The sequence below is a fragment of the Bidens hawaiensis genome, unplaced genomic scaffold (genome assembly GCF_021521415.1).
Source record: "Bidens hawaiensis isolate Kalapana, Puna unplaced genomic scaffold, B.hawaiensis_p1.1 tig00007411_1, whole genome shotgun sequence".
NCBI lineage: Eukaryota > Viridiplantae > Streptophyta > Magnoliopsida > Asterales > Asteraceae > Bidens > Bidens hawaiensis.
In genome coordinates, this window is record NW_027491515.1 from 130,782 (window position 1) to 156,573 (window position 25,792).

General features: G+C 38.7%; 1 protein-coding gene across 1 annotated transcript; it reads left to right on the top strand.

Moving 5' to 3' along the window:
- The first annotated feature begins 23,484 nt into the window (after positions 1 to 23,484).
- Positions 23,485 to 25,320, top strand: LOC143635103 (FK506-binding protein 2-like). The gene is made up of 6 exons (XM_077103001.1): positions 23,485 to 23,539; positions 23,624 to 23,673; positions 24,363 to 24,425; positions 24,733 to 24,823; positions 24,925 to 25,029; positions 25,118 to 25,320. The coding sequence occupies exons 1-6, from the start codon at positions 23,488 to 23,490 to the stop codon at positions 25,204 to 25,206; spliced, it is 450 nt and encodes a 149-aa protein (XP_076959116.1). The 5' UTR covers positions 23,485 to 23,487; the 3' UTR covers positions 25,207 to 25,320.
- Positions 25,321 to 25,792: the final 472 nt, after the last annotated feature.

Here is a 25,792-nt window from a genome sequence, read left to right on the forward strand (position 1 = left end):
GACCCTAATAATATCTGAGATTGTAGAAGTAGGATAGTTATGGTATGCCTTAGGAAAATAGGAAAGAAAGTATGTAAATACGTACGTATGTACGTAAAGTATACAGGAATAAGTAATAGTAAGTAAGTATGAAATACGTATCTTCGGACGTGTATAAGTATGGACGTGAATGTATTGTATGTTAATTGATTATCTAGAACTCACTCAACGTAGCTGACTTTTAGTATGCACGCAGGTGAGTAGGATGAGACAGGTAACTTGAGGGAGGCACATGGCAAATAAACGAAGACTGGCATCGAAGAAAAGTGTTGGTGCATTTTGTGACCGTCGCTATGCAATTCTGACCAGCGGAACGCCACAGGCGAAGTTAGCACAACTTCGCCTTAGGCGAAGTTAGAACAACTTCGCCAACGGCGAAGTTGTAACAACTTCTGCCTTAGGCGAAGTTATCACAACTTCGCCAATGGCGAAGTTAGCACAACTTCGCCTACTGAAGCCCAGGCCCGTGAATGTTTGTCTATATATAGTTGTGTCTTGTTTAGTTTTAGGTATCCAGAAATTAGTGTGTGTTTGAGCAGCTTGTTTATTGAGAGAGAGTAAGAGACTAGAGTCGTGTGAGACGACCCGAGGTAGAGCTCACCTCGGGTCAGTCGTGTTTTCTGTTTTTGTTACGGTATGTAACGTGATTATTTTATATATGAATCTGCAGATTTGTTTATCCCGTTCTAGTATTTGTTTGTGTATTTGATCGTGTACGTGTTTGTGTTATTTGTCTGTACACCATAAACGAGTCTAGGAGGATTCCGCACTCCTAGACCTCGTGCGGATCTCGTATCGATCGCCGACGCCCCGGGGGGACTAACAAGTGGTATCAGAGCCTTAGGCTCTTATGCTATGGTTCGAGATCTGCGTTTTGGTGTTTCTGGCACGTTTCTGTGCGTTTCTGGCCGAACAGCGCCGCAGGCGAAGTTATTGTTCATCAGGCGAAGTTATTGTTCATCAGGCGAAGTTGCCGTCACTGTTCGTAGGGTTTCAGCGAAGTTATGAACAGGCGAAGTTATGAACAGGCGAAGTTATGGCCAGGCGAAGTTATGGCCAGGCGAAGTTAGCAGCCAGGCGAAGTTATGGCCAGGCGAAGTTATAGCCAGGTGAAGTTAAAAAAAAAAAAAAAAAAAAAAAAAAAAAAAAAATTGTTTGGAGTTTTCGTCTGTATGGCCAGGTGTACACGATTATTGTGAGACCAGAGATGTTGTTCCGTCAACAAGTGATCTTGTTATCTCTTGGTCTTACGTGTGAACAAATACGTGTCAACTCTGGATTTGGAGTTGAGGTTGTGAATGGGATATTGTTTGAAACTGGATATTGACACATATTCGGGTGTTTGTGGGCAATGAAATTGTTGTTGTTCGAGGTTGACCAATTGAAGAAAGTCAAATTCAACTGAAGGTTTTTGTCATTACTGGATGGCGGTCAGAGCATATTATTTATGTTATTTTCAAGGCGTTCGAGAATTGGATCCTGAAACGTGATGCTTATTTATTAGAGTGAAAATTCTGGAACAAGTTGGATGTAATCGGGAACTAAAGTGTTTATGTTCTTGATCGTTATCCCTGGTGATTGAAGATGCTTCGGATGAATTAATGGTCATATGTTAGATTCTGTCAAGGTGGTTTTGTGATGAAATTGATCACTTGATGTTGAGTAGTTGAAGATTAAACCTTATCGTATGCCGACGAGTTGGTGAAGTTGTGGAGGAAGCCCAACTTCACGTGTTGGTGAAGTCAGATGGACTCACGTGATTGGTTGAGATGATCTATTGGCACGAGGATGCATGCATTACAAAGACCTCAATCGTTATAGTCGGAGAAGCTTACACTGAAGGGGAGATCTGATATGGAAGACGCTGGGTGATTGGTAGATTTGTGAAGCTACAGGACAGTTTCAGACACGGCTGGTTGACTGCAAACAGAAGATCATCAGTTAAGAGGGAGTCTGTTGGTGCATGTTTTGTAACAGATGATCTTTCGTGTTTGTTAGAATTGAGAGCAACGGTCAAAGGGGAGACTGTTGGTGCATTTTGTGACCGTCGCTATGCAATTCTGACCAGCGGAACGCCACAGGCGAAGTTAGCACAACTTCGCCTTAGGCGAAGTTAGAACAACTTCGCCAACGGCGAAGTTGTAACTACTTCTGCCTTAGGCGAAGTTATCACAACTTCGCCAATGGCGAAGTTAGCACAACTTCGCCTACTGAAGCCCAGGCCCGTGAATGTTTCTCTATATATAGTTGTGTCTTGTTTAGTTTTAGGTATCCAGAAATTAGTGTGTGTTTGAGCAGCTTGTTTATTGAGAGAGAGTAAGAGACTAGAGTCGTGTGAGACGACCCGAGGTAGAGCTCACCTCGGGTCAGTCGTGTTTTCTGTTTTTGTTACGGTATGTAACGTGATTATTTTATATATGAATCTGCAGATTTGTTTATCCCGTTCTAGTATTTGTTTGTGTATTTGATCGTGTACGTGTTTGTGTTATTTGTCTGTACACCATAAACGAGTCTAGGAGGATTCCGCACTCCTAGACCTCGTGCGGATCTCGTATCGATCGCCGACGCCCCGGGGGGACTAACAAAAAGAAGAGACACGTGTTATTTATATTTTGTGTTTAAAGACTTATGTTAAGTTATTTTAAGACAAGATGGTTATGCTATCTATGAATGGTTGACTTTTAATTCCGCAAAATGTTTTAATTAACTCTGATTTACGAATTATGTGAATGAGTAAATCCAACCAGCGAGAAAGTAGGCACCCGGGTCGGGGGCCTTACAGATAGCTAAGGAATGATAAATTGTAGATTAGTTATATTTAATTATCCACGCAGTCCAATCATGGACAGAACACCAATTGGCCAGGGTGGGCCATGCCCCCACTGACTTTGGGGTTAGAGTGTTATGTTTTAGGCCTAATACACCTAACTTAAATAGTAAGTGTATATTAGATATATGTTTGCATATGAATGTGAATGTTATTGATTGATGAACTAGTACGCAAGTAGTTGATATATTAGTTATGATTGAAGGAAATAGAAAGAAAAGGTAACGAAGGTAGAGTTGTAGGGTATATTAAAGGGCACCGGGCCCATAATAACCGAGGTATGTAGGGCACTGGACCATTATAATATCCAAGGTAAGTAGGGACTGGATTCTGAAGTTATCCAAGGTAGGAAGGACACCGGATCCTTATTAATTCCGAGGTATGTAGGGTCTGGACCCTTATAATATCCAAGGTAAGAAAGGACCGGATCTTTATGGTATCCGAGGTAAGTAGGGTCTGGACCCTTATAATATTCAAGGTAAGTGAGGACCGGAACTTTATAGTATCCGAGGTATGTACTTAATAAGTAGTATAAATGTATGAATGTATGTTTGATTAATAGAGGAACAGGTAGGTATTAATACGTATCTTCGGGCGCGTATTAGTAAGTGAATGCATTGTATGTTAATTAACTAGAACTCACTCAACGTAGCTGACTTTTAGTATGCACGCAGGTGAGTAGGATTAGACGGGTGGCTTGAGGGAGACACGTGGCGAATAAAGGAAGACTGGCATCGAAGAAAAGAAGAGACACGTGTTATTTATAATTTATGTTTAAAGACTTATGTTAAATTATTTTAAGACAAGATCTTTATGCTATGTATGAATGGTTGACTTTTAATTCCGTGAAATGTTTTAATTAACTCTGATTTTACGAATTATGTGAATGAGTAAGTCCAACCAGCGAGAAAGTAGGCTTCTCGGGTCGGGGTCCTTACAAGTTGGTATCAGAGCATAAGTTTGAGAGAATAAGCATCCTAAATGCTTAGACTCGAACAGAGAATGAGACGAAAAGAAGAAAGAATGATGTGCATCGGAAAACCCTCACAACTAAGCTTTAATATTAAAACGAAAATCCTAAAACCACACACAACCGGCAAGTGTACCGATCGCAAGTATTATAGACCTATGAAGTCCGAGTATCGAAAACGTGGACACGTAAGACACTAACGATCACAAACCCTAGACAAAACCTACCTAAGAATAATATTTAATTGATTTTTGATTTTTAATTACTTAACTGAACTAACCTAACTGACTGACAAAACTTACCAAAAATAGAAAACTTAACGACAAACTAATTGTGTTAACTTCGGATGGAGAAAACGTCTACCTAGGTCTGAATCAAAATGTAGGCCTAACAAGATAATGGATTGAATGACTTCAAGACACCGGTCCCTAAAGATGACACGACTAAGGATCGCTTGGGCTCACTGGATCACCTCTCGGTCTCAGTCAACAAGCCTAAACTACTCAAAATCGACTAAAACGACCAAACCGGGAAACAATTGTTAACGTGTTCTAATGTTGACTCACCTCTCGGTCTCACCAACACTCGACCCTAATGGCAATGAATACTACACAACCAAGGATAGAGGAACAATTCAACTTAAACTAAAATAGATCAACTAGTCACTCAAAACACCTAATCCTGACAAGAAACGAACTCGCTCTCGCGCAATTATTATTCTAGCATGCAAAGGCAATGAGACAACCCTAACTTCCTATCACCTCTCGGTCTCTAAGAAGGTGTCTAACCGCTGTATTTTAATCAAATATATCATGCAGCAAAACCCTACGGTGGTACCTACCGCAAACAAACCCTAAACACAAAGTCTAGAATCAAACAATGCATTGATCAATCAATACAAAACTAATTAACCAACACAAGGGGTTTATGCAATGAATTACCAAAATTTCCAGCCCTTAAACACAACCTATTTCATGTCTAAATCAAACTTTACAATAACAATATACGTCTATCAATCAAACAATCCAACAAGCTCATCAAACATTAACAATAATCATCATTCCTAGGTTGAACTAACAAGTTTAGCCTCTAATCATATTTGGACAGCCATGAATAATCATTAAAAGCATCATAAAACTCATACCAATCATCTTAACAATTGTCCAATAATCAATTCTAATCATAAGCAATTCAATCTCTCAAGTAATTGCAAAACAATTCAGCAATTAAGCAGGAAAATCAAAGTGTATGAACAATGTGTAAAAGAAAGGATATGGAGTGAATATGGGCTGCTCCCGGCTGATGTAAACTGATGAAAAACGTCCCCGAGGCTTGTGCTTGTGTCCTTCTTCCTTCCCTAGCCGCCACAAGTTCCAACCCTAAGCCGAAAAAACCTTTTTTTCCTTCTCTCTTCCCTGCTGTCTTGCGATCGGCAGCTGCTCAGCCCTCCTTAGGGTCTTTTTTCTTTTTTATATATTATAATCTAATGTATCTTGGGCTTTTCCAATATGTAACCAGGCCGGGCCTTGAGTTGTTTTTTGAAATTGTATGCGTAAGGACCTGTAAACCGCTCAAGAAGCTCGGTTTTTCTTCCATTCAACCCTTTGCCTACAAGATAATAAAAACTATGTAAAACCTATATAAAATAAGTTAAAATACATAAAATATAATGTAATACGTAGATAAAAGGTGCAGAAAATACGTGTGTTTTACAACACATCAAATATCCCCACACTTAAGACTTTTTCGTCCCTGAAAAATCATATACTACACAGGATCAAAACCGAGTTCAACCGACAACTCTTGGTTTTATTTATTTATTATTATTATTATATATTTTTTTCTTTTTAAAGTATTAGAACAAGTGACCCGTTACCCAAATATTTCTTCCAACTTTCACCTAATAAGCTAGATCAGGTCGATTGCCGGTATTGCTATCCACTTAAACCCATGCCCCTAATACTTACCGAGGCAAATAAGGCGTGACAATTCTATTAGTTTGTATGACTAAGCGGAACCCACACCTAAAGGCTCTGCTGCCACTTCACCAATTCCATGTAAGGCCCCGAACACCGGGAACCCCACAGTTGGTATTCATACAAAACACTTATAAAAATATTTAAACTTGAAAATAATTCATTTCATTAAAATAACCATTTCAGAGTATAATTCAGCGTAAAACATAAATAATAAAATAAGTTTCCAAAACCAATTTAAATGCATTTAAATAAATGTTAAAAAGAAAACATTTATTATTATTGAAACATCTGACTAAGTATGCTCTACACCGTCCAAGTAGCTTCGTGCACGTCCAAGCGGTAATGTATCCATCTCCTGACCTGAAACTCACACTAACATGCACACAAAGTCAGCTTGAGCTGAGTGAGTTCAAGTTTTAATAAATAACATCTATAATAATAATCATAATAGTCATTCCAAGAGTTTTAAAATAAAAGGGATAAAACAGATAGGCCAAATAAACGGGATAAAACAGTTAGGCCATCATAAATAATAAGTAATCATCCTTATATATATATATATATATATATATAAACATCCTTATAATTAAATCTAAACATCCTTATAATTATATATAATCGTCCTTATAATTATATATGAACATCCTGATAATTATATACCTACATATATATCATCCAAGTAATAACATCAGGGTCGAGCAAACGTACAACCCAAACACGTAACATCAACGCATGCAAACACAAAGTAAGCATACGCAACATCAGTAGTCGAAACGACTACAACATCGCCAAATATAGGCCAAACAATAATGTGTGTGTGTATATATATATATATAACATTACAAGGCCTACCATATACTAGTAAGCCTATATAAAATCGTTTAAAACATTTCATCCAGTAAGAAAAACACTTAGGTGTGCATGCTAGCCCAAAATTTAAAAGAGTAAAAAGGGCATCATGAACTCACCTGACACAAGACGCGGATTCACCACGAGCTAGAGAATCCCTAAGAAATCCCAAAACTCAAACACCTGTCGGTTTACATTCAATCAATACTAATGACATCAAGATGACTCGTTTATCCTACGAGACGTTCTAACATGGTTCGAGTTACCTAAACTCTCGACCTCATCAACTTACTAACAACAGCCCCTGAGGTCTCATATTCACCAAATCAACCCTTAGGTACTCCCGGGAATAAAGAATTCCCAAATTACCCCCGGAAGCACTAGGTGATACCAATACGCGCATTTAAGAGTCGTATAGGCCGTTAACATCCAACTCAGCCCCGTGTGGACCCATTATGATAAAATCACAGCCAACAAGTCCACACGACGCCACATGAGTCAACTAGGTCGGTAACCCGCAAGTACAACGCACCAACTATTCAATAAACGAAATTGTGCGTTGTACCGACCCGTTGGAGTAACCGACAACCAATTCAGCCCCATAACTTATAAAAATGAATTTTGAACAACCCGTACATCAAACCAAATGTCCCCAAGCTGAATTGGTCGTTAATCACTTCAACCCTCATGTTAAACGCGCCAAACTACAATTCTAGACAACCGAACATAACAATCAAACTACAACTAGTTAATCAACTTAACGAACACCTATGAACATGATCTTTAAGTATGATATATGGGACATACCTAGGAAGATTGTGATGCAAAAACTCACTTCAAATAGCCCCGACAAGAACACAATTGAACATCCACCGGTTAAGCCTAAAACGAACTTATCGATCAATAACGAGTAAAAAGTGTAGATTTTAGCATGCGAAGATGCATTGAATTACATAGGATAACCTTTGAAATAAATTATTAAATTTTTACCAGACTTTAATAAATGTCTTAGGTTTATAAAAATATTTTTATTATATTTTTCTATTAGACACAAAAATTATAAAAATTCCTCCAACACAGCAAGGTATGTGCAGCTATTTCAGTGCGCAACAAAATGGTTTTATTTTTATAAAATTCATTACCAAACCAAATTAAACGATTCTATTTGGGTTTCGTTCCTAACTCAAAATACTAACTTACAGAAGTGGAACCAACCAATTTGGACCTGTCAAAAAAAGGTTATGACGTCGGGAAGACAGACCAGAATCCGTCATCCCGCATCAGCTTTGACACTCGATTTTATAAATTCATAAAAACCATTCAAATCTCGTCCAAAAATTACGTATTATACCTTTCTGGAAACTAGACTCAAAGTAGAACATCATGGAATCAAGAATCTATCAAAAACAATGGATTAAAATCACGTAACAGACCCTACAATAAACGTATATGAATCTGTCAGCAAACTGTTGTAAACAAAACTCAATCTTAACGACCAATAAGCGCGTTAATATGATTAATTAAGGGGTAAAAGACATGGGGAATCATAAAACCGACCTTGAATTAAAGTTTTTACGGTTGAAACACGGCTGCATAGAAGAAAATCGCCAGGGGGGACTGTTCTTCGGCCGATCGCAGCTGGTAGGAGTTAGGGTTAGGGTTTGTTTTGTTTTATGATATAAAAACAAAAGTTACATCCAAGTCCCTCAAAATTGAAGTGTAAGGCAAAATGGAAGGAAAGTTAAATGGTTTAACGTACCGAGATGAGGCAAAGGCTTCCGAGAAACGTCGGATAAATTCCGAGAATTATACATACTCTACAATCTTTAATTCTTGAAACCGGAATTAACGGGCGTTACATTCTATTATGGTTTTACCGGGCCGAGTCACCCCAACTTGACTTAAACCTATTGCCACATGATTAAAACATTTCAACTCATATACAAACTATAAACTCTAGCTCTCTTTCAAGTGCATGCAATTACAAATGCATCTTTTTTTTTCTTTTTCTGTCTTTTAGCTTTTTGCAATTTTTTTTTTTTTTTTGATACTCATAGTACATGGCTTTGCATTAATAGAAACAAATACAAAAGATAAAACAACTAATATACAGACGATCATGTGACTCGAGGCTTGAGTATGACCCGGCTTTTAATTCCAGTCCTGTCACGAGTTTAGTTAAATAAACAAAACCCCTAAGATGTTTCCCACTAAAGTCAGGTCATTTAAAAGGTTCAATTAGGTCAACAACCAAATCGCCCTTTCATTCTCAAAGGCTGAGCCTACCGACACATCGATTACTGAGTCTAAACCGTTCGGTTACCATACATTACGTGCGGGTCTAATGGGCACGGTTCTTATTTACTATATATACATTTTTGAAACCACCAAGAATTTATAAAATAACCACTACTCGGTAATAATATCATCTCCTGTTTAACATAGAGAAAACAAATTTCAAGTGACTATTTTTTTCAAATTTTTTTATTTTTTATTATTATTATTTTTTTTTATCAAAAATTTTCCTACAACTAAGTAAAATAAACCCCATCCCCACACTTAGAACGAAATCGTCCTCGTTGAGTACAAGGAAAAGAAATAAAATAAAATAAAATAAAAATAAAATAGAAAATAAAAATAAAGTATACAAGACTAAAACAAAGAACGGGTTACTCCCCTGGTTTGTGTGCAAAATCCTCAATAGCAGAGTAGTAACCAAAAGACCGTATAGCATTTCATTCGAGGCCGCAACCTCGAGAGAACCTGCTCCACAACGCCATCGTAGCTACCATGCGCATAATATAACCTGCAAAACTCAAACTCGCTCGCATGTAGCGGCGAACAACATGGAAAACAAAAACATAAAGAAGTAAACATATTTTTGTGTTTTTGGTTTTTTTATAATTTTTTTTTAAAGAACACCCCATAAATCGACCGACTCGAATGGAGATCGAGTACGAGTGGTTTCATTTTGGAACATCCTAAAATAGACAAAAATAAATGAAACAGATAGCACACACAAATAATATGAATACAAACTCTACAACTCGGGCAGTCTCATGAGTGATGCATCCACACGTCTACGTCTCGGAGAGCAAGTCAAGGTAGAGTACCTCGACCGTCTGATCAGTCATCGGCTCGCCAATGTGGTGCTTCAGTCTATGACCGTTCACCTTAAACGTCCCGCCTTTATCTTTTATCTCAACAGTGCCATACGGGAAAACCTCAGTAATCGTAAACGGACCTGACCAACGGGATCTCAACTTTCCCAGGAATAACCCCTACCGGGAATTATACAATAAGACCAAATCCCCACACTTAAACTGCTTATTACCCTTCAACTTACGATCCTGCAGTTCCTTCGCCCGCTGCTTATAACGATATGAATGCGCGTAAGTATGGTCCCGTAACTCCTCCAACTCATACAACTGATGAAAACGATGATCTCCGGTAGACAACTCAGAATCAAGGGAGGACGACTCAGTTTCAACATCAAAGGGTTGTTCAGTCAAGGCGACCATCTCAACCTCTGGAGTCTCCCTATCTAAAATCTGTGTGTCTGAGGCGGAGCCTCCACAGAGGTCACTGGAAAACTCCCCCACATGAGTCATGATCGTATCAATGAAGTATGGGGAGTCATCAGCCGATTTGGGGTGCGTAGGTGACTGTCGAACGTCAAAGGTGACGTTCTCATCCCCGACTCGAAGAATCATTTTGCCATCACGAACGTCGATCAACGCATGCGCGGTGGCTAGAAAAGGTCTGCCTTGAATGAATGAAACATTATCATCCTCGTTCATATCAAGAATAACGAAGTCCACTGGGAAGATGAACTGACCAATGCGAACGAGCATGTTCTCAACAATCCCACGCGGATACTTCATAGAACGATCAGCAAGCTGGATACTCATCCTGGTAGGCCTCGGTTCGCCTAAGCCCAGCTTGCTGTACACGGAATACGGCATAAGATTAATACTGGCCCCATGGTCGGCAAGCGCATGAATCACCGTATCATCACTCAAGAAGCAGGGAATTGTGAAACTCCCTGGATCGGCCATCTTCTCTGGTAACTTCCTCTGTAAGACAACAGAACAACTAGCACTCAAAGGGATGGAAGCGACCTCAGCTAACTTCTCCTTATTCGAGAGAATATCCTTAAGGAACTTCGCATGTTTAGGCATCTGAGTCAGTGCCTCAAGGAATGGAATATTAAGGTAAAGCTGCTTCAAAAGATCAAGGAATTTGGAGTTCTGCTCCTTATCTCTATCTCTCGTAGTCTCCCAGGGTATGGCACTCTAGGTTTGTAGACTCTCAGTGGCTCGATCGGTAACTACTGTCTCTCGGCCTATGCTGAAATCCCTGGGCTGCTCCTGGGCCGGCGGAGACTCCATCTGAATCTCCTCATCCACCTGCTCCTCCCCATCGACTGCAGGCTGCTCGACAACTTCCCGTCTGGACCTCTCCTAAATCACGGGCTCGTCTCGTACCCCTGCACCGCTCCTAGTAATCACAGCTTTCACAAATCCTCCCGGGTTTTGCTCGGTATTGCTCGGAAGTGTACCCGGCGGCCTCTCATTTAAACGACTAGCTATCTCTCCCATCTGCCGCTCTAGATTCTGAATCGATGCTCCCTGATTTTTCATGAAGGTTTCATGCTCACGGAACTTCTTTTAGGTTTCTTTATAACGGGAATCCTCTCGTGTCATGAGCTGGGACAGCATCTGTATCTGCTGTGTCATCATCTCCGCTAAGGTGGGCTTCTTCTGTTCACTGCTCGCTCCTTCACCCGCATCCTGGAATAGACTCTGCAACTGCTGAAAACCGGACTGATTGCCGCCACTCTAGTTGGAGTTCTGATTGCCTCTCCAACCCGAATTATTAGAATTGAAAGAATTTTAATTTCGGGTTGGATTGCCTATGAAGTCTACCGCCTCCTCCTGCGAACTGACTGGGCACTGAACGGTATCATGCCCTCATCTATAAATCTCGCACGGCTTGCTCTTCGTCAGCAAGTCCTTCACAATCTTCGCCAACGCCTCTACCTGTGCCATGAGTGTGGTGCTCGCGTCCACCGAATGAATGCCTCGTGATATGGAATCGACGGTTTTACCTCCTCAGGCGGGTGGTCGCTGGTATCCACTCATAGCTAACCCGTTAAACAAAGCGATGCACTCATCCAGGTCCTTCGTCGTCAGCAAATTTCCCCCGCCGCCGTGTCAAGCATGTTTTGCGTCACGTATGTCACTCCATTGTAGAACTTCTCGACAACCGCCCAATCTTGCAAGCCGTGGTTCGGGCACAACGCTAACAGATTCTTAAAACGCTCTCATGCCTCGTAGAAACTCCCGATGTCCTCCATCTGAAATGAATGAATCTAGTTACGTAGACGAGCGGCCTTAGCCGGAGGATCGTATTTCTGAAGAAATAGGGTCTGCATGGCAGCCCAAGTAGCCATGAAGCCCTGTGGGAGGGACTCAAGCCACATACTCGCTTTATCGACAAGCGAGAATGGAAAAACGCGGAGTTTCACGGCGTCTTCGGATACGCCGGCAAGATGGAAAGCGTCGCAGATACGCGCGATACGAGTGAGATGATGATGCGGGTTTTCGTGAAGCAACCCGTGGAACTGAGAAGAATGACAAATGGTGTTCAGAATATTCGAAGGAATCTGCCAGTTCGCGTTAACTCCAATGGCGGGTGGTGCGATGCTGGATCTCGCGCTAGCATTGGCCGGTCGGGCCCGGTCTGCAACTGTCCTCCTCGGTGGTGGATTGTCGCCCATGATCCTATCCCTATCGTCGGAGTCAACGGATGAAGAAATGGAAGATGGTGAAACGGCGCGACGTCTCTCACGAAACTCTCTCTCTGGCTCGGAAAATGCTTCCGTGTCGGGTGGTCCTTGAGATCGAGTCTGTCGCATAAAACTATAATTAGAAAGAAATTTAACTAAACTATTCTAATAAATAAGCAAAACAAAACAAAAATAATTACAAGTAGCACACAAGGTAAGTCCTAACACGAGTCGCTCTCAAAACGCCTAAAACCGTGTCCCCGGCAACGGCGCCAAAAACATGATGTGCGTCGGATAACCCTCACAACTAAGCTTTAATATTAAAACAAAAATCCTAAAACCACACACAACCGACAAGTGTACCGATCGCAAGTAGTATAGACCTAGGAAGTCCGAGTATCGAAAACGTGGGCACGTAAGACGCTAACGATCACAAACCCTAGACAAAACCTACCTAAGAATAATATTTAATTGATTTTTGATTTTTAATTACTTAACTGAACTAACCTAACTGACTGACAAAACTTACCAAAAATAGAAAACTTAACGACAAACTAACTGTGTTAAATTCGGATGGAGAAAAACGTCTACCTAGGTCTGAATCAAAATGTAGGCCTAACAAGCTATTGGATTGAATGACTTCAAGACACCGGTCCCTAAAGATGACACGACTAAGGATCGCTCGGGCTCACTGGATCACCTCTCGGTCTCAGTCAACAAGCCTAAACTACTCAAAATCGACTAAAACGACCAAACCGGGAAACAATTGTTAACATGTTCTAATGTTGACTCACCTCTCGGTCTCACCAACACTCGACCCTAATGGCAATGAATACTACACAACCAAGGATAGAGGAACAATTCAACTTAAACTAAAATAGATCAACTAGTCGCTCAAAACACCTAATCCTGACAAGAAACGAACTCGCTCTCGCGCAATTCTTACACTAGCATGCAAAGGCAATGAGACAACCCTAACTTCCTATCACCTCTTGGTCTCTAAGAAGGTGTCTAACCGCTGTATTTTAATCAAATATATCATGCAGCAAAACCCTACGGTGGTACCTACCGCAAACAAACCCTAAACACAAAGTCTAGAATCAAACAATGCATCGATCAATCAATACAAAACTAATTAACCAACACAAGGGGTTTATGCAATGAATTACCAAAATTTCCAGCCCGTAAACACAACATATTTCATGTCTAAATCAAACTTTACAATAACAATATACGTCTATCAATCAAACAATCCAACAAGCTCATCAAACATTAACAATAATCATCATTCCTAGGTAGAACTAACAAGTTTAGCCTCTAATCATATTTGGACAGCCATGAATAATCATTAAAAGCATCATAAAACTCATACCAATCATCTTAACAATTGTCCAATAATCAATTCTAATCATAAGCAATTCAATCTCTCAAGTAATTGCAAAACAATTCAACAATTAAGCAAGAAAATCAAAGTGTATGAACAATGTGTAAAAGAAAGGATATGGAGTGAATATGGGCTGCTCCCGGCTGATGTAAACTGATGAAAAACGTCCCCGAGGCTTGTGCTTGTGTCCTTCTTCCTTCCCTAGCCGCCACAAGTTCCAACCCTAAGCCGAAAAAACCTTTTTTTCCTTCTCTCTTCCCTGCTGTCTTGCGATCGGCAGCTGCTCAGCCCTCCTTAGGGTTTTTTTCTTTTTATATATTATAATCTAATGTATCTTGGGCTTTTCCAATATGTAACCGGGCCAGGCCTTGATTTGTTTCTTGAAATTGTATGCGTAAAGACCTGTAAACTGCTCAAGAAGCTCGGTTTTTCTTCCATTCAACCCTTTGCCTACAAGATAATAAAAACTATGTAAAACCTATATAAAATAAGTTAAAATACATAAAATATAATGTAATACGTAGATAAAAGGTGCGGAAAATACGTGTGTTTTACAACACATCAAATATCCCCACACTTAAGACTTTTTCGTTCCTGAAAAATAATACTACACAGGATCATAACCGAGTTCAACCGACAACTCTTGGTTTTATGTATTTATTATTATTATTATTATTATATTTTTTTTCTTTTTAAAGTATTAGAACAAGTGACCCGTTACCCAAATATTTCTTCCAACTTTCACCTAATAAGCTAGATCAGGTCGATTGCCGGTATTGCTGTCCACTTAAACCCATGCCCCTAATACTTACCGAGGCAAATAAGGCGTGACAATTCTATTAGTTTGTATGACTAAGTGGAACCCACACCTAAAGGCCCTGCTGCCACTTCACCAATTCCATTGTGGTTTTACCGGGCCGAGTCACCCCAACTTGACTTAAACCTATTGCCACATGATTAAAACATTTCAACTCATATACAAACTATAAACTCTAGCTCTCTTTCAAGTGCATGCAATTACAAATGCATCTTTTTTTTCTCTTTTTGCCTTTTGGCTTTTTGCAATTTTTTTTTTTACTCATAGTACATGGCTTTGCATGAATAGAAACAAATACAAAAGATAAAACAACTATTATACAGACGATCATGTGACTCAAGGCTTGAGTATGACCCGGCTTTTCATTCCAGTCCTATCACGAGTTTAGTTATACAAACAAAACCCCTAAGATGTTTACCACTAAAGTCAGGCCATTTAAAAGGTTCAATTAGGTCAACAACCAAACCACCCTTTCATTCTCAAAGGCTGAGCCTACCGACACATCGATTACTGAGTCTAAACCGTTCGGTTACCATACATTACGTGCGGGTCTAATGGGCACTGTTCTTATTTATTATATATACATTTTTTAAACCACCAAGAATTTATAATATAACCACTACTCGGTAATAATATCATCTCCTGTTTAACATAGAGAAAACAAATTTCAAGGGACTATTTTTTTCAAAATTTTTCAAATTTTTTTATTTTTTATTATTATTATTATTATTAATTTTCCTACAACTAAGTAAAATAAACCCCATCCCCACACTTAGAACGAAATTGTCCTCGATGAGTACAAGGAAAAGAAATAAAATAAAATAAAAATAAAATAGAAAATAAAAATGAAGTATACAAGACTAAAACAAAGAACGGGTTACTTCCCTGGTTTGTGTGCAGAATCCTCAATAACTGAGTAGTAACCAAACGACCGTATAGCATTTCATTCGCAGCCGCAACCTCGGGAGAACCTGTTCCACAACGTCATCGTAGCTACCATGTGCATAATATAACCAACAAAACTCAAAATCGCTTGCATGTAGCGGCGAACAACACGGAAAACAAAAATATAAAGAAATAACCATATTTTTGTGTTTTTGGTTTTTTTATAATTTTTTTTCTTTTTTAAAGAACACCCCTTAAATCGACCGACTCGAATGGAGATCGAGTACGAGCGGTTTCATCTTGGAACATCCTGAAATAGACAAAAATAAATGAAACAGATAGCACACACAAATAATATGAATACAAACTCTTCAACTCGGGCTGTCTCCTGAGTGATGCATCCACACACGTCTACGTCTCGGAGAGTGAGTCAAGGTAGAGTACCTCGACCGTCTGATCAGTCATCGGCTCGCCAATGTGGTGCTTCAGTCTATGACCGTTCACCTTAAACGTCCCGCCTTTATCTTTTATCTCAACAGTGCCATACGGGAAAACCTCAGTAATCGTAAACGGACCTAACCAACGGGATCTCAACTTTCCCAGGAATAACCCCTACCGGGAATTATACAATAAGACCAAATCCCCACACTTAAACTGCTTATTACCCTTCAACTTACGATCCTGCAGTTCCTTCGCCCGCTGCTTATAACGATATGAATGCGCGTAAGTATGGTCCCGTAACTCCTCCAACTCATACAACTGATGAAAACGATGATCTCCGGTAGACAACTCAGAATCAAGGGAGGACGACTCAGTGTCAACATCAAAGGGTTGTTCAGTCAAGGCGACCATCTCAACCTCTGGAGTCTCCCTATCTAAAATCTGTGTGTCTGAGGCGGAGCCTCCACAGAGGTCACTGGAAAACTCCCCCACATGAGTCATGATCGTATCAATGAAGTATAGGGAGTCATCAGCCGATTTGGGATGCTTAGGTGACTGTCGAACGTCAAACGTGACGTTCTCATCCCCGACTCGAAGAATCAATTTGCCATCGCAAACGTCGATCAACGCATGCGCGGTGGCTAGAAAAGGTCTGCCTAGAATGAGTGGAAAATTATCATCCTCGTACTAAATAGTTCCTCACATGACAATGTTTGTGTTTTCCCGTTAGAATTCGAATAGCTGGTGCTATGACGACTGCTGAGCTATGAGGGCGCACGGGACGCCTTGGTAGGCAACGTGTTAACCGAATACCCTCTGAAGAACCGATTACTGACTCTAGTGAAGAGGAAAGCATGACCATACGTGAAGAAGAGAATCAGATCGACCCTACTATTCAAGTTGCCATTACTCGAGCAGTAGCTGCTGCAGTGATGAATCTCCAGCAAGAAAGGTCTACTGTGAGCCGGGCAAAAATCATGGAGAAGAAAGAGAAGGAGTGGATTGCTCCTGCTAAACGACCCGGTATGCAAATGTGGAATCCCATGGATAAGAAGCAGAAGAGGGAGGAGAGGAAATCGTGCAAGACTATACATGGTAGCGAGTGCAAATGGGGAACTGGTTTTAATGTGTGCCGCAAGTGTGGAAAGGCTCATGGTGGTGAGTGTAGGTTTGGAACGAATGCTTGCTACAAGTGCGGTAATGTGGGACATTACGCCAATGAGTGCGATGCAGAACCAGCATGTTTCCGATGTGGCAAGACGGGCCACATTGTGAGGGAATGTACTGAAATTGGGAATAGTGGAAAGAGGGATGCAGGGAAGACCAGAGCTTACATGCTGACACAGGAGAGGGCCAAGCAGATTCCCAATGTTATGATAGATACATTTCTAGTAAACGGTATATTCCGCTCCTGTTTTATTCGATTCAAGTGCTAATAGAAGTTTTGTAAATGAAACATTCAGTAAGTTAGCTCAAATGACATGTAGTCGTGTGCCTGAAACGTTTATGGTAGAAACAGCTAGTGAAACTTCCGTTAGGATAATGAGAATGGTTAAGGACGGTAAGGTAGAATTAGAGGGACGTGAGTTCCCTGTTACCCCTTTAGGTAATGACCTTAGAAGGATTCGATGTGAAAACGGGAACACATCACCATAGGTTTCATAACTAAGCTACCGCGTACAGCTAAAAGTCACGAGGTCATCTGGATGACTGTGGACCGTTCAACTAAGAGTGCACACTTTCTGTCTATACGAGAAGCTATCTCATCAGAAACGTTAGCGAATGTATTCATCAAGGAAGTCGTAACGAAGCATGGAGTGCCATTGTCAAACGTATCCGATAGAGATACCCGTTTCACTTCCCGATTTTGGAGGAGATTCCATGAAGCAATGGGAGCGAGATTGAACACCTGCACGACGTATCATCCTCAACGAGATGGACAGTCTGAGCGGACTATCCAAACCCTTGAGAATATGCTACGTGCATGCGTGTTAGATTTTGGAGGAAATGCGTAAGTTCTACCCGCAGTTGTTTGTGTAATAGGTAGGTTTCGGGGACGAAACCTTTTTAAGAGGGGAGAGACTTGTAACGTCCTCGTTTCAATAAAAATAATAAATAAAGTATTTCGGATTCGTTTTAGTTGACGTGTCGTGAGATGTCATTAAATTTATTAAAATAATATGTAGGTAGTGGATAAAGTTAAGAAGAATTAATGGACTTCAGAATGATTTGGGCCTAAAAGCCTTTGGTCTTTGACTATTTAAACCCTAAAACCATAAATCCATCCTTATCCTCATCATTCCATCATCATTCTCCCAATCATTATCACACCCATACAAACCCACAAAATCTCCGGTGCACCAACATTTCCAAATCAAATCTCATCCATTCAAGTTATTCAAGTGTAACCAAATCCAAAAGGTAAACCGGGTCAAAACCGACATAAACGAACCATGATAAACGAACTATAACCAAATCTAATAAAAATAACAATAACATGAGATTTACGAATAATACAAATAATAATTTTGAATGGCAAAATATTAAGGGAAGCACGACCGTAGTAGAGGCTCGGTGTAGACGGGTTTTCGACGGGACCCGGAAACCTAAACGGCTCGAACAAAACCCGGATCGAAACCAATTGTTCAATGAACCCTGACGGCAAGCTAAGAAACCCGAACCAGACGAACTGCGGAACCCGAACATGGTTCGTAAAACCCATCAGATCTGGATCTGAAGGGGTGGCGGCCGAACAAGCTCTGCTGTCGCACATGCGATTCGTTTAGGAACCCGTGTAGACCCCGAATCCAAAACAAAACAACCAATGGATCTGACTGAACCCGTATGCGAAACCACTAATTCGCACGCCGTGCGAAGCGAACGGTATGCGAAGCGAAATCCGGCCTATGCGAAGCGAAATTTCCGGCCATAGGCGATGCGAAGCTTGTATGCGAAACAAACCCGACGCGAAGCGAAACTCAGTTACGTGAGATCCCATGCTTCTGTACTATGTGGATGGTCGGAAAATTGAAAGGGGAAGGGGTGGTGGTGGCCGGCGCTGGTGAAGGTGACGGCGGTTAGGTCGTGGCGTGAAGAGAAAAAAGGAAAGGGTGATGGGGGGAGGGTGGGGTAAAGGGTTGGGTTTTATAATAATAATAATAATATAAAGCTTAATAATAGTAATAATAATATAAGAAATCTTTAATATATATATATATAATTGTAATACGTATTTAATAATAGGATGGTAGTGATGTGGAACTTAAACGAAAACCCGAATCCAAGACCGACTTGTTTAAAGAACTGTAACCCGTCTCACGTAAAGAAAGAAGATTATAAATGAAAGTTAGCTTAAAGAAAATGAGAACTTAACCGAGCATGAGTCAAATATGAACCCGACACGACCCGAACTCGCTTAAGGAAACGTAAACTTGCAAGTGCGTCAAGAACGTGAGTTAATAATAATGAAGTAAACATAATATAAATATATAATAATAAATAAATAAGGATTATATTATAATAATATTAATAGTTAAATAATAAATTTATAATAATAATGATAGTAAGTTGTTAACAATAATGATAATAATAATAATAATAATAATAATAATAATAATAATAAACGTGAAAGGTAAAATAAAGGATACAAGGTAAATGAAACCCGAACCCGAGGCCCGACTCGTTTAGAACCCACAACCCGCCTTATGCCAAACCGATGATTTATGGGACCCGTTTGGAAACACTTAAATGTAAGAGTTCGTTATAAATTGAGAGATTAAAATGAGTGTACGAACGAAGGATGACTTACAAATATAAATAATTATATAATAATAATAAAAACAAATAGTGATGAACTAATATAATAATAAATACAAATACGATAATAATAAATGTCGTTGAGAACACAAACTAATAAAGACGGTTCATTAATAAGATAATGTCAAGTATAATAAATTAATATGAACGGTTAAAGAAGGTTATATGTCGGTTCCGTTAACTTAAAAGTTAATCCCGTTAACTTTAGAAATGAATGACAAGAAAGTATAGAGGATTAATACGTGTACATTATTAAACAGTTAGCCGCGCGCAACTCAAGAAGGGAATTACTATTAACGGTGAACGTAACAGGATCCAGGTGAGTTCTAGCCCCTTTATGTGTTATGTTTTTGGGGTTGTGTGCATACTACGATGTGTTTAGATTTATACACATAACTTAAATAGTAAGTGTATATTAGATATATGTTTGCGTATGAATGTGAATGTTATTGATTGATGAACTAGTACGTAAGTAGTTGATATATTAGTTATGATTGAAGGAAATAGAAAGAAAAGGTAACGAAGGTAGAGTTGTAGGGTATATTAGAGGGCACCGGGCCTTAATAATAACCGAGGTATGTAGGGCACTGGACCATTATAATATCCAAGGTAAGTAGGGACTGGATTCTGAAGTTATCCAAGGTAGGAAGGACACCGGATCCTTATTATTTCCAAGGTATGTAGGGTCTAGACCCTTATAATATCCAAGATAAGCAAGGACCGGATCTTTATGGTATCCGAGGTAAGTAGGGTCTGGACCCTTATAATATTCAAGGTAAGTGAGGACCGGATCTTTATAGTATCCGAGGTATGTACTTAGTAAGTAGTATAAATGTATGAATGTATGTTTGATTAATAGAGGAACAGGTAGATATTAATACGTATCTTCGGGCGCATATTAGTAAGTGAATGCATTGTATGTTAATTAACTAGAACTCACTTAATGTAGCTGACTTTTAATATGCATGCAGGTGAGTGGGATGAGACGGGTGGCTTGAGGGAGACACGTGGCGAATAAAGGAAGACTGGCATCGAAGAAAAGAAGAGACACGTGTTATTTATAATTTATGTTTAAAGACTTATGTTAAGTTATTTTAAGACAAGATGTTTATGCTATGTATGAATGGTTGACTTGTAATTCCACAAAATATTTTAATTAACTCTGATTTTACGAATTATGTGAATGAGTAAGTTCAACCAGCGAGAAAGTAGGGTTCGCGGGTCGGGAGCCTTACACCAGGCCATGTTAGCGTGAGGATGTGAACATCGACCAAGTCATGTAGCTTTTTTTTTATTATTTTTTTAAGAAGTCTAGCGAGAATAGTGTTTTTATCCTTGTGGTTTGTTTAATTTTGCTATTTCAATCCAAAAGTTTAACATATGCTACTTCCGTCTCTAGAGTTTCATTTTTGTTGAAATTTGCGTCTGTATGTTTTGTTAATATCAGTTAATTACTTAATTCAGTCCAAAATACGTTAACGAGAAAGTTGAAAATTACAATGAAAATGAAACTTTAGGGACAGAAATAACAAATTTTAAACTTTTGTATTGTAATACCAAATTTGAACAACCACAAAAACAAAAACCATAGTTCTCTCTTAAGGCTACGATCCACAAAATAGAGCATATCATTGAACAAATTTTGGTTATCTTTATTTGAGATTTATCGTCATTATTTGATGAAAAAACTCCTGGGTGTTTTATTATTTGTAAGAATTTATTTTTTTAAAAGACTTTTGGCCCACCCAATGTCAATGTTCAAGTTTCGCTACTAAATTCAATATAACGAGTTATCTAAAAAACACACAATGATTATAATCAAATTGGTGATTGTCTCGAAAGCTTTCTATATGGCAGCTGAAAATGATATGAGATGATAAGTAATGATGCATATAAATGTAATTCGTGATAGATGGTACCATGAATGTAACAAATAAAACAACTGAGAGCAATAAAAGTGTGGTTCTTGACGACCAAACATACACAAGTAAACATCTTAAGTCACGAACAAGATTTTTGGTCTGGTAAATGTTAAGCTTTATTTGGTTTTGTGATGAGAATACGTAATTGTATAATACAATAAGATAACAGCATAATAAGCTGACAAAAACTAATAAATCTAAATAATCAAATTGGTGATTGTCTCGAAAGCTTTCTATATGGCAGCTGAAAATGATATGAGATGATAAGTAATGATGCATATAAATGTAATTCGTGATATATGGTACCATGAATGTAACAAATAAAACAACTGAGAGTAATAAAAGTGTGGTTCTTGACGACCAAACATACACAAGTAAACATCTTAAGTTACGAACAAGATTTTTGGTCTGGTAAATGTTAAGCTTTATTTGGTTTTGTGATGAGAATACGTAATTGTATAATACAATAAGATAACAGCATAATAAGCTGACAAAAACTAATAAATCTAAAACGTAACGAATCAATAGAGTAAAGATAAAGTATACTTTAAATCAAATCTACATGATTCATATTTTATTACCAATTTGGTATAAGGAAAGGGAATGAAAACCATAAATAACAAATTCTGTTTCACATGTTATGTTTTAGACTTTTCTTGAAAAGCTATTTTAAGAAAAAACAAATTCAAAGTTGTCATATCCTAAAACGTTGTTTAATGTTTTTGGAGGACTAAAACAAACTAAAATGTTGAGGCATTTTTAAAAATTTATTTAATGTAAACTTTTCTTTTCCTGGGCTTTGGACCGGAAATAATAAACTAATAAGTTTACAGCTGGCGGAGTTAAAAAAAATTGTTTCTTTAATCTTTTAGAATGGCCCGATTCAAACTTTCGAATTCTATTTGGCATTTTAAAAAATCTAACTATAAATTATCAGCCACCATTAGCTTATGCCATTATTTTTTTTTTCTATTATGCGACCATAAAAACAATGATGAATCATTAATGACATGGCCTTACTTTTAACTTGTGGGTTTGTGGCCGATCAACAAGCTCTTAAAAAAAGTCCAGTTATAAAAGATATAATACATAACCCATATAAAATTGAAGGCCTTAAAATATTAGAGACCCAAAGTCATTGCCTTAATTGGCAGGCTCATGGGCCAAGCCTAAAACTACAGAATTCATAAAAGACTTTTAGGTGTTTATAGAGCAAGGCTTCGATTAGTATGACTTGAAAAAGTTAACGTGGTTGCGAATTTGCAATGAAGGTATAATATTAATCTTTTAAAAAAAGAAAAGAAACAATCTAGTTAGTTATTTGTGAAACTGGTAAAGAAGAGACTTAGTGTTATATATGACTCAGGTTTGATTCTCGCCTCATCATTTGGTTTTAATGGCACTAGGTGATTATGAGAGACTAGTCGAGTAAATGACGTTCACTAGTTGGATCTTTAAATTTGACGAGTTTTATCTCAGTATTGTCGTGCCTTCAAGCAAGTATTCATGGACGTTGGTTTTAGGTGAAGGTAAGGGAATAACCTATTTGGAGGATTTGTTGGCCGTTAAAAGAAATTGGGAAAGTTGTATAACGCAAGAATTTAAGAGCGTATGTAGAAGTTGAAGGACTCAAGATGTTAAAAAACGGATTATTTTGGCGTTTATCTTCTATGACGTGGCGGTATATTATATTGGGGGAGCCTCGTCGCCGGTCTTCTGCTCAACAAAAGCCAGTGATCTGACTGACAGGCTCGAAGCGTACGGAAAATGGCAATGAAAGGATTCTCTCTATTGATTCTTCTAATTGCCGCCACATTGGGTAAGAACTATTTCCATGTTTTGAATCACTCTTACGGTTCAGTTGTGTAATTAACGATTTGATCTTATTTGTGTAATTCAACAGTTTCGGCGAAGAAAGCCAGTGATGTTACGGAGTTACAGATCGGAGTTAAGGTATAATTCCGGCTTTTTATTATTATTATTATTACTACTACTACTACTACTGCTGTAGTTCATAAGCAGGCTAGTTAACAATTGCGCATAAGTTGTTCTCCTCTGATCCCTAATTCTTACAATTTTTTTGATATTAGAGGTCTGATTTTTATAATTCTTCGATTTCGGAATGCCGTTTAGAGATTGGTGTCACTTAGGTTAGCATTAGTGCTTATTTGATCTGTGTTTTAGACTTTTAGGCTCGTGTGTTGTTTTCTTTTAGTTAGGGTTTGATATGTTGTTGGAATAGTATGTCAAAAACTATTGGTATTAATTTGTTATGGTAAAGTTCCCGCTGTTTATGGCTTATTGTTATCTCTGTAGTTCATTAGCAGGCCACGTAAGCTTCTGTTTCCCCGAGTTTTTGATATAAGAGGTCTGAATTTCGTCATTTTTCGATTTTGGATCTGGAATGGACGTCGTTTAGAGATTGGCATCAGTTAAGTTAGTGTTAGTGCTTATTGTGACTGTGTTTGTTGTATAACCGACTTCGTGTTTAAAACTTGAGGATCTGTGTTTAGGCTCGTGTAATGTTTTTGGTTAGTTAGGGTTTGATTTGATCCGTTGTTGGAATAGTATGTTACAAACCACAGGTGTTAATTTGTTCCTGCTTGTTGTATTATGGCTTTAACAAGCTTCTGTTGTTGCAGCACAAACCAGCATCTTGTGACATTCAAGCACACAAAGGTGATAGAGTTAAAGTTCATTACCGGGTGAGAACATACACACACCTATTTCAATTTTATTTAATTATATGTCAACGCATTACTGATCAGATCATCAGATATCTATGTGCTTGTAAATCATCTCAATTGCCTCAGTGATGAATTTTTACATGATATCAAGATTATGACTTTTATGTCCAATGAAGTTGCTTAAAGATTAATACTTTGATTGAAACAAGTAACATGGTCAATACTCTATCATGCTAATGTTGCTATATGGTTAAACATGGGAAAACATTTTCTTGATGTGATATGTTTTTGACAGAAAATATTTTTGTTGTAACTCATTTTGCAGGGAAAACTTACTGATGGAACTGTTTTCGATTCTAGCTTCGAAAGGGGCGACCCTATTGAATTCGAGCTTGGTACTGGTCAGGTGATTAAAGGTATGAAATTAACCGCCTTTAATTCATACTTTGTATTAGTTATCTATAAAAGTAATAGCATATTAATAAATTATTGTGGTTTGATGAAATTATTGTTTTAGGATGGGATCAGGGATTATTGGGAATGTGTGTCGGTGAGAAGCGTAAGTTGAAGATACCTGCAAAGATGGGTTATGGAGAGCAAGGATCACCGCCTACTATCCCAGGTAATGTTTGCTTCTTTATTGTGTTCGATCATGTTTTTGTTATGCAAATTATTGAATGTTTGATAATAAGCTATCTTTGATTAAACAGGTGGGGCCACACTTATCTTTGATACTGAGCTAGTTGCGGTTAATGGGAAAGGAAAAGGTGCAGAAGAGACCGATAGCAGCGAGCTGTGATGTGTAGAAATCTGATCATTACATATCATGTTGGTTAACCGGTAATCGGTATTAGGAGAGAATTATTGGTTTAAAATGTTTCATTTTTGTATCTTGAACTCCACCTAATATTTTCTGGGATTAATGTTTTTTTCAAAACATTAGAGCATGTAACATGTTATCTCCCTTTATGAGAGTTTAGATGGGTAATTAATCGGTTTTAGGTGGGAGCCGTTCAGGTTTGGAACAGCCTCGCCTGAAACCAAACTGTATTAAAGTCAAGCGGCCGAGGCCCGGTTGTCGGTGTTTCGGGTTGGTCGTTAAAGGATCGAGGACCGATAGTCCGTATTTCGGGTTGGTCCTGGTTGGTTCGTCGGTTTTCAACTTTTCAAGGTTAACTTTTTGTGTGACATTATATAAATATTAAAAGGTAACATGCTGTTATCTCGTATATTACTACTATTCATAAGCCAAACCACTTATTTTCAGCCACGTTGCAAAACTGTCGTGGACTTCAAAGCGGGCCATTACACCGCCATCGCCTGTGGATGCCTTCTTCCTTACCACCACCGCAGTTCCCACTCCCTAGATGATACACAGATTTCAT

Excerpts from the sequence above, each read along its gene's own strand:
- LOC143635103 (XM_077103001.1), top strand. The coding sequence starts at position 23,488 with ATGGCAATGAAAGGATTCTCTCTATTGATTCTTCTAATTGCCGCCACA. Across the intron at positions 24,824-24,924 it reads TACTGGTCAGGTGATTAAAG|GATGGGATCAGGGATTATTG; the intron begins GTATGAAATTAA and ends TTATTGTTTTAG. Across the intron at positions 25,030-25,117 it reads ATCACCGCCTACTATCCCAG|GTGGGGCCACACTTATCTTT; the intron begins GTAATGTTTGCT and ends TTGATTAAACAG.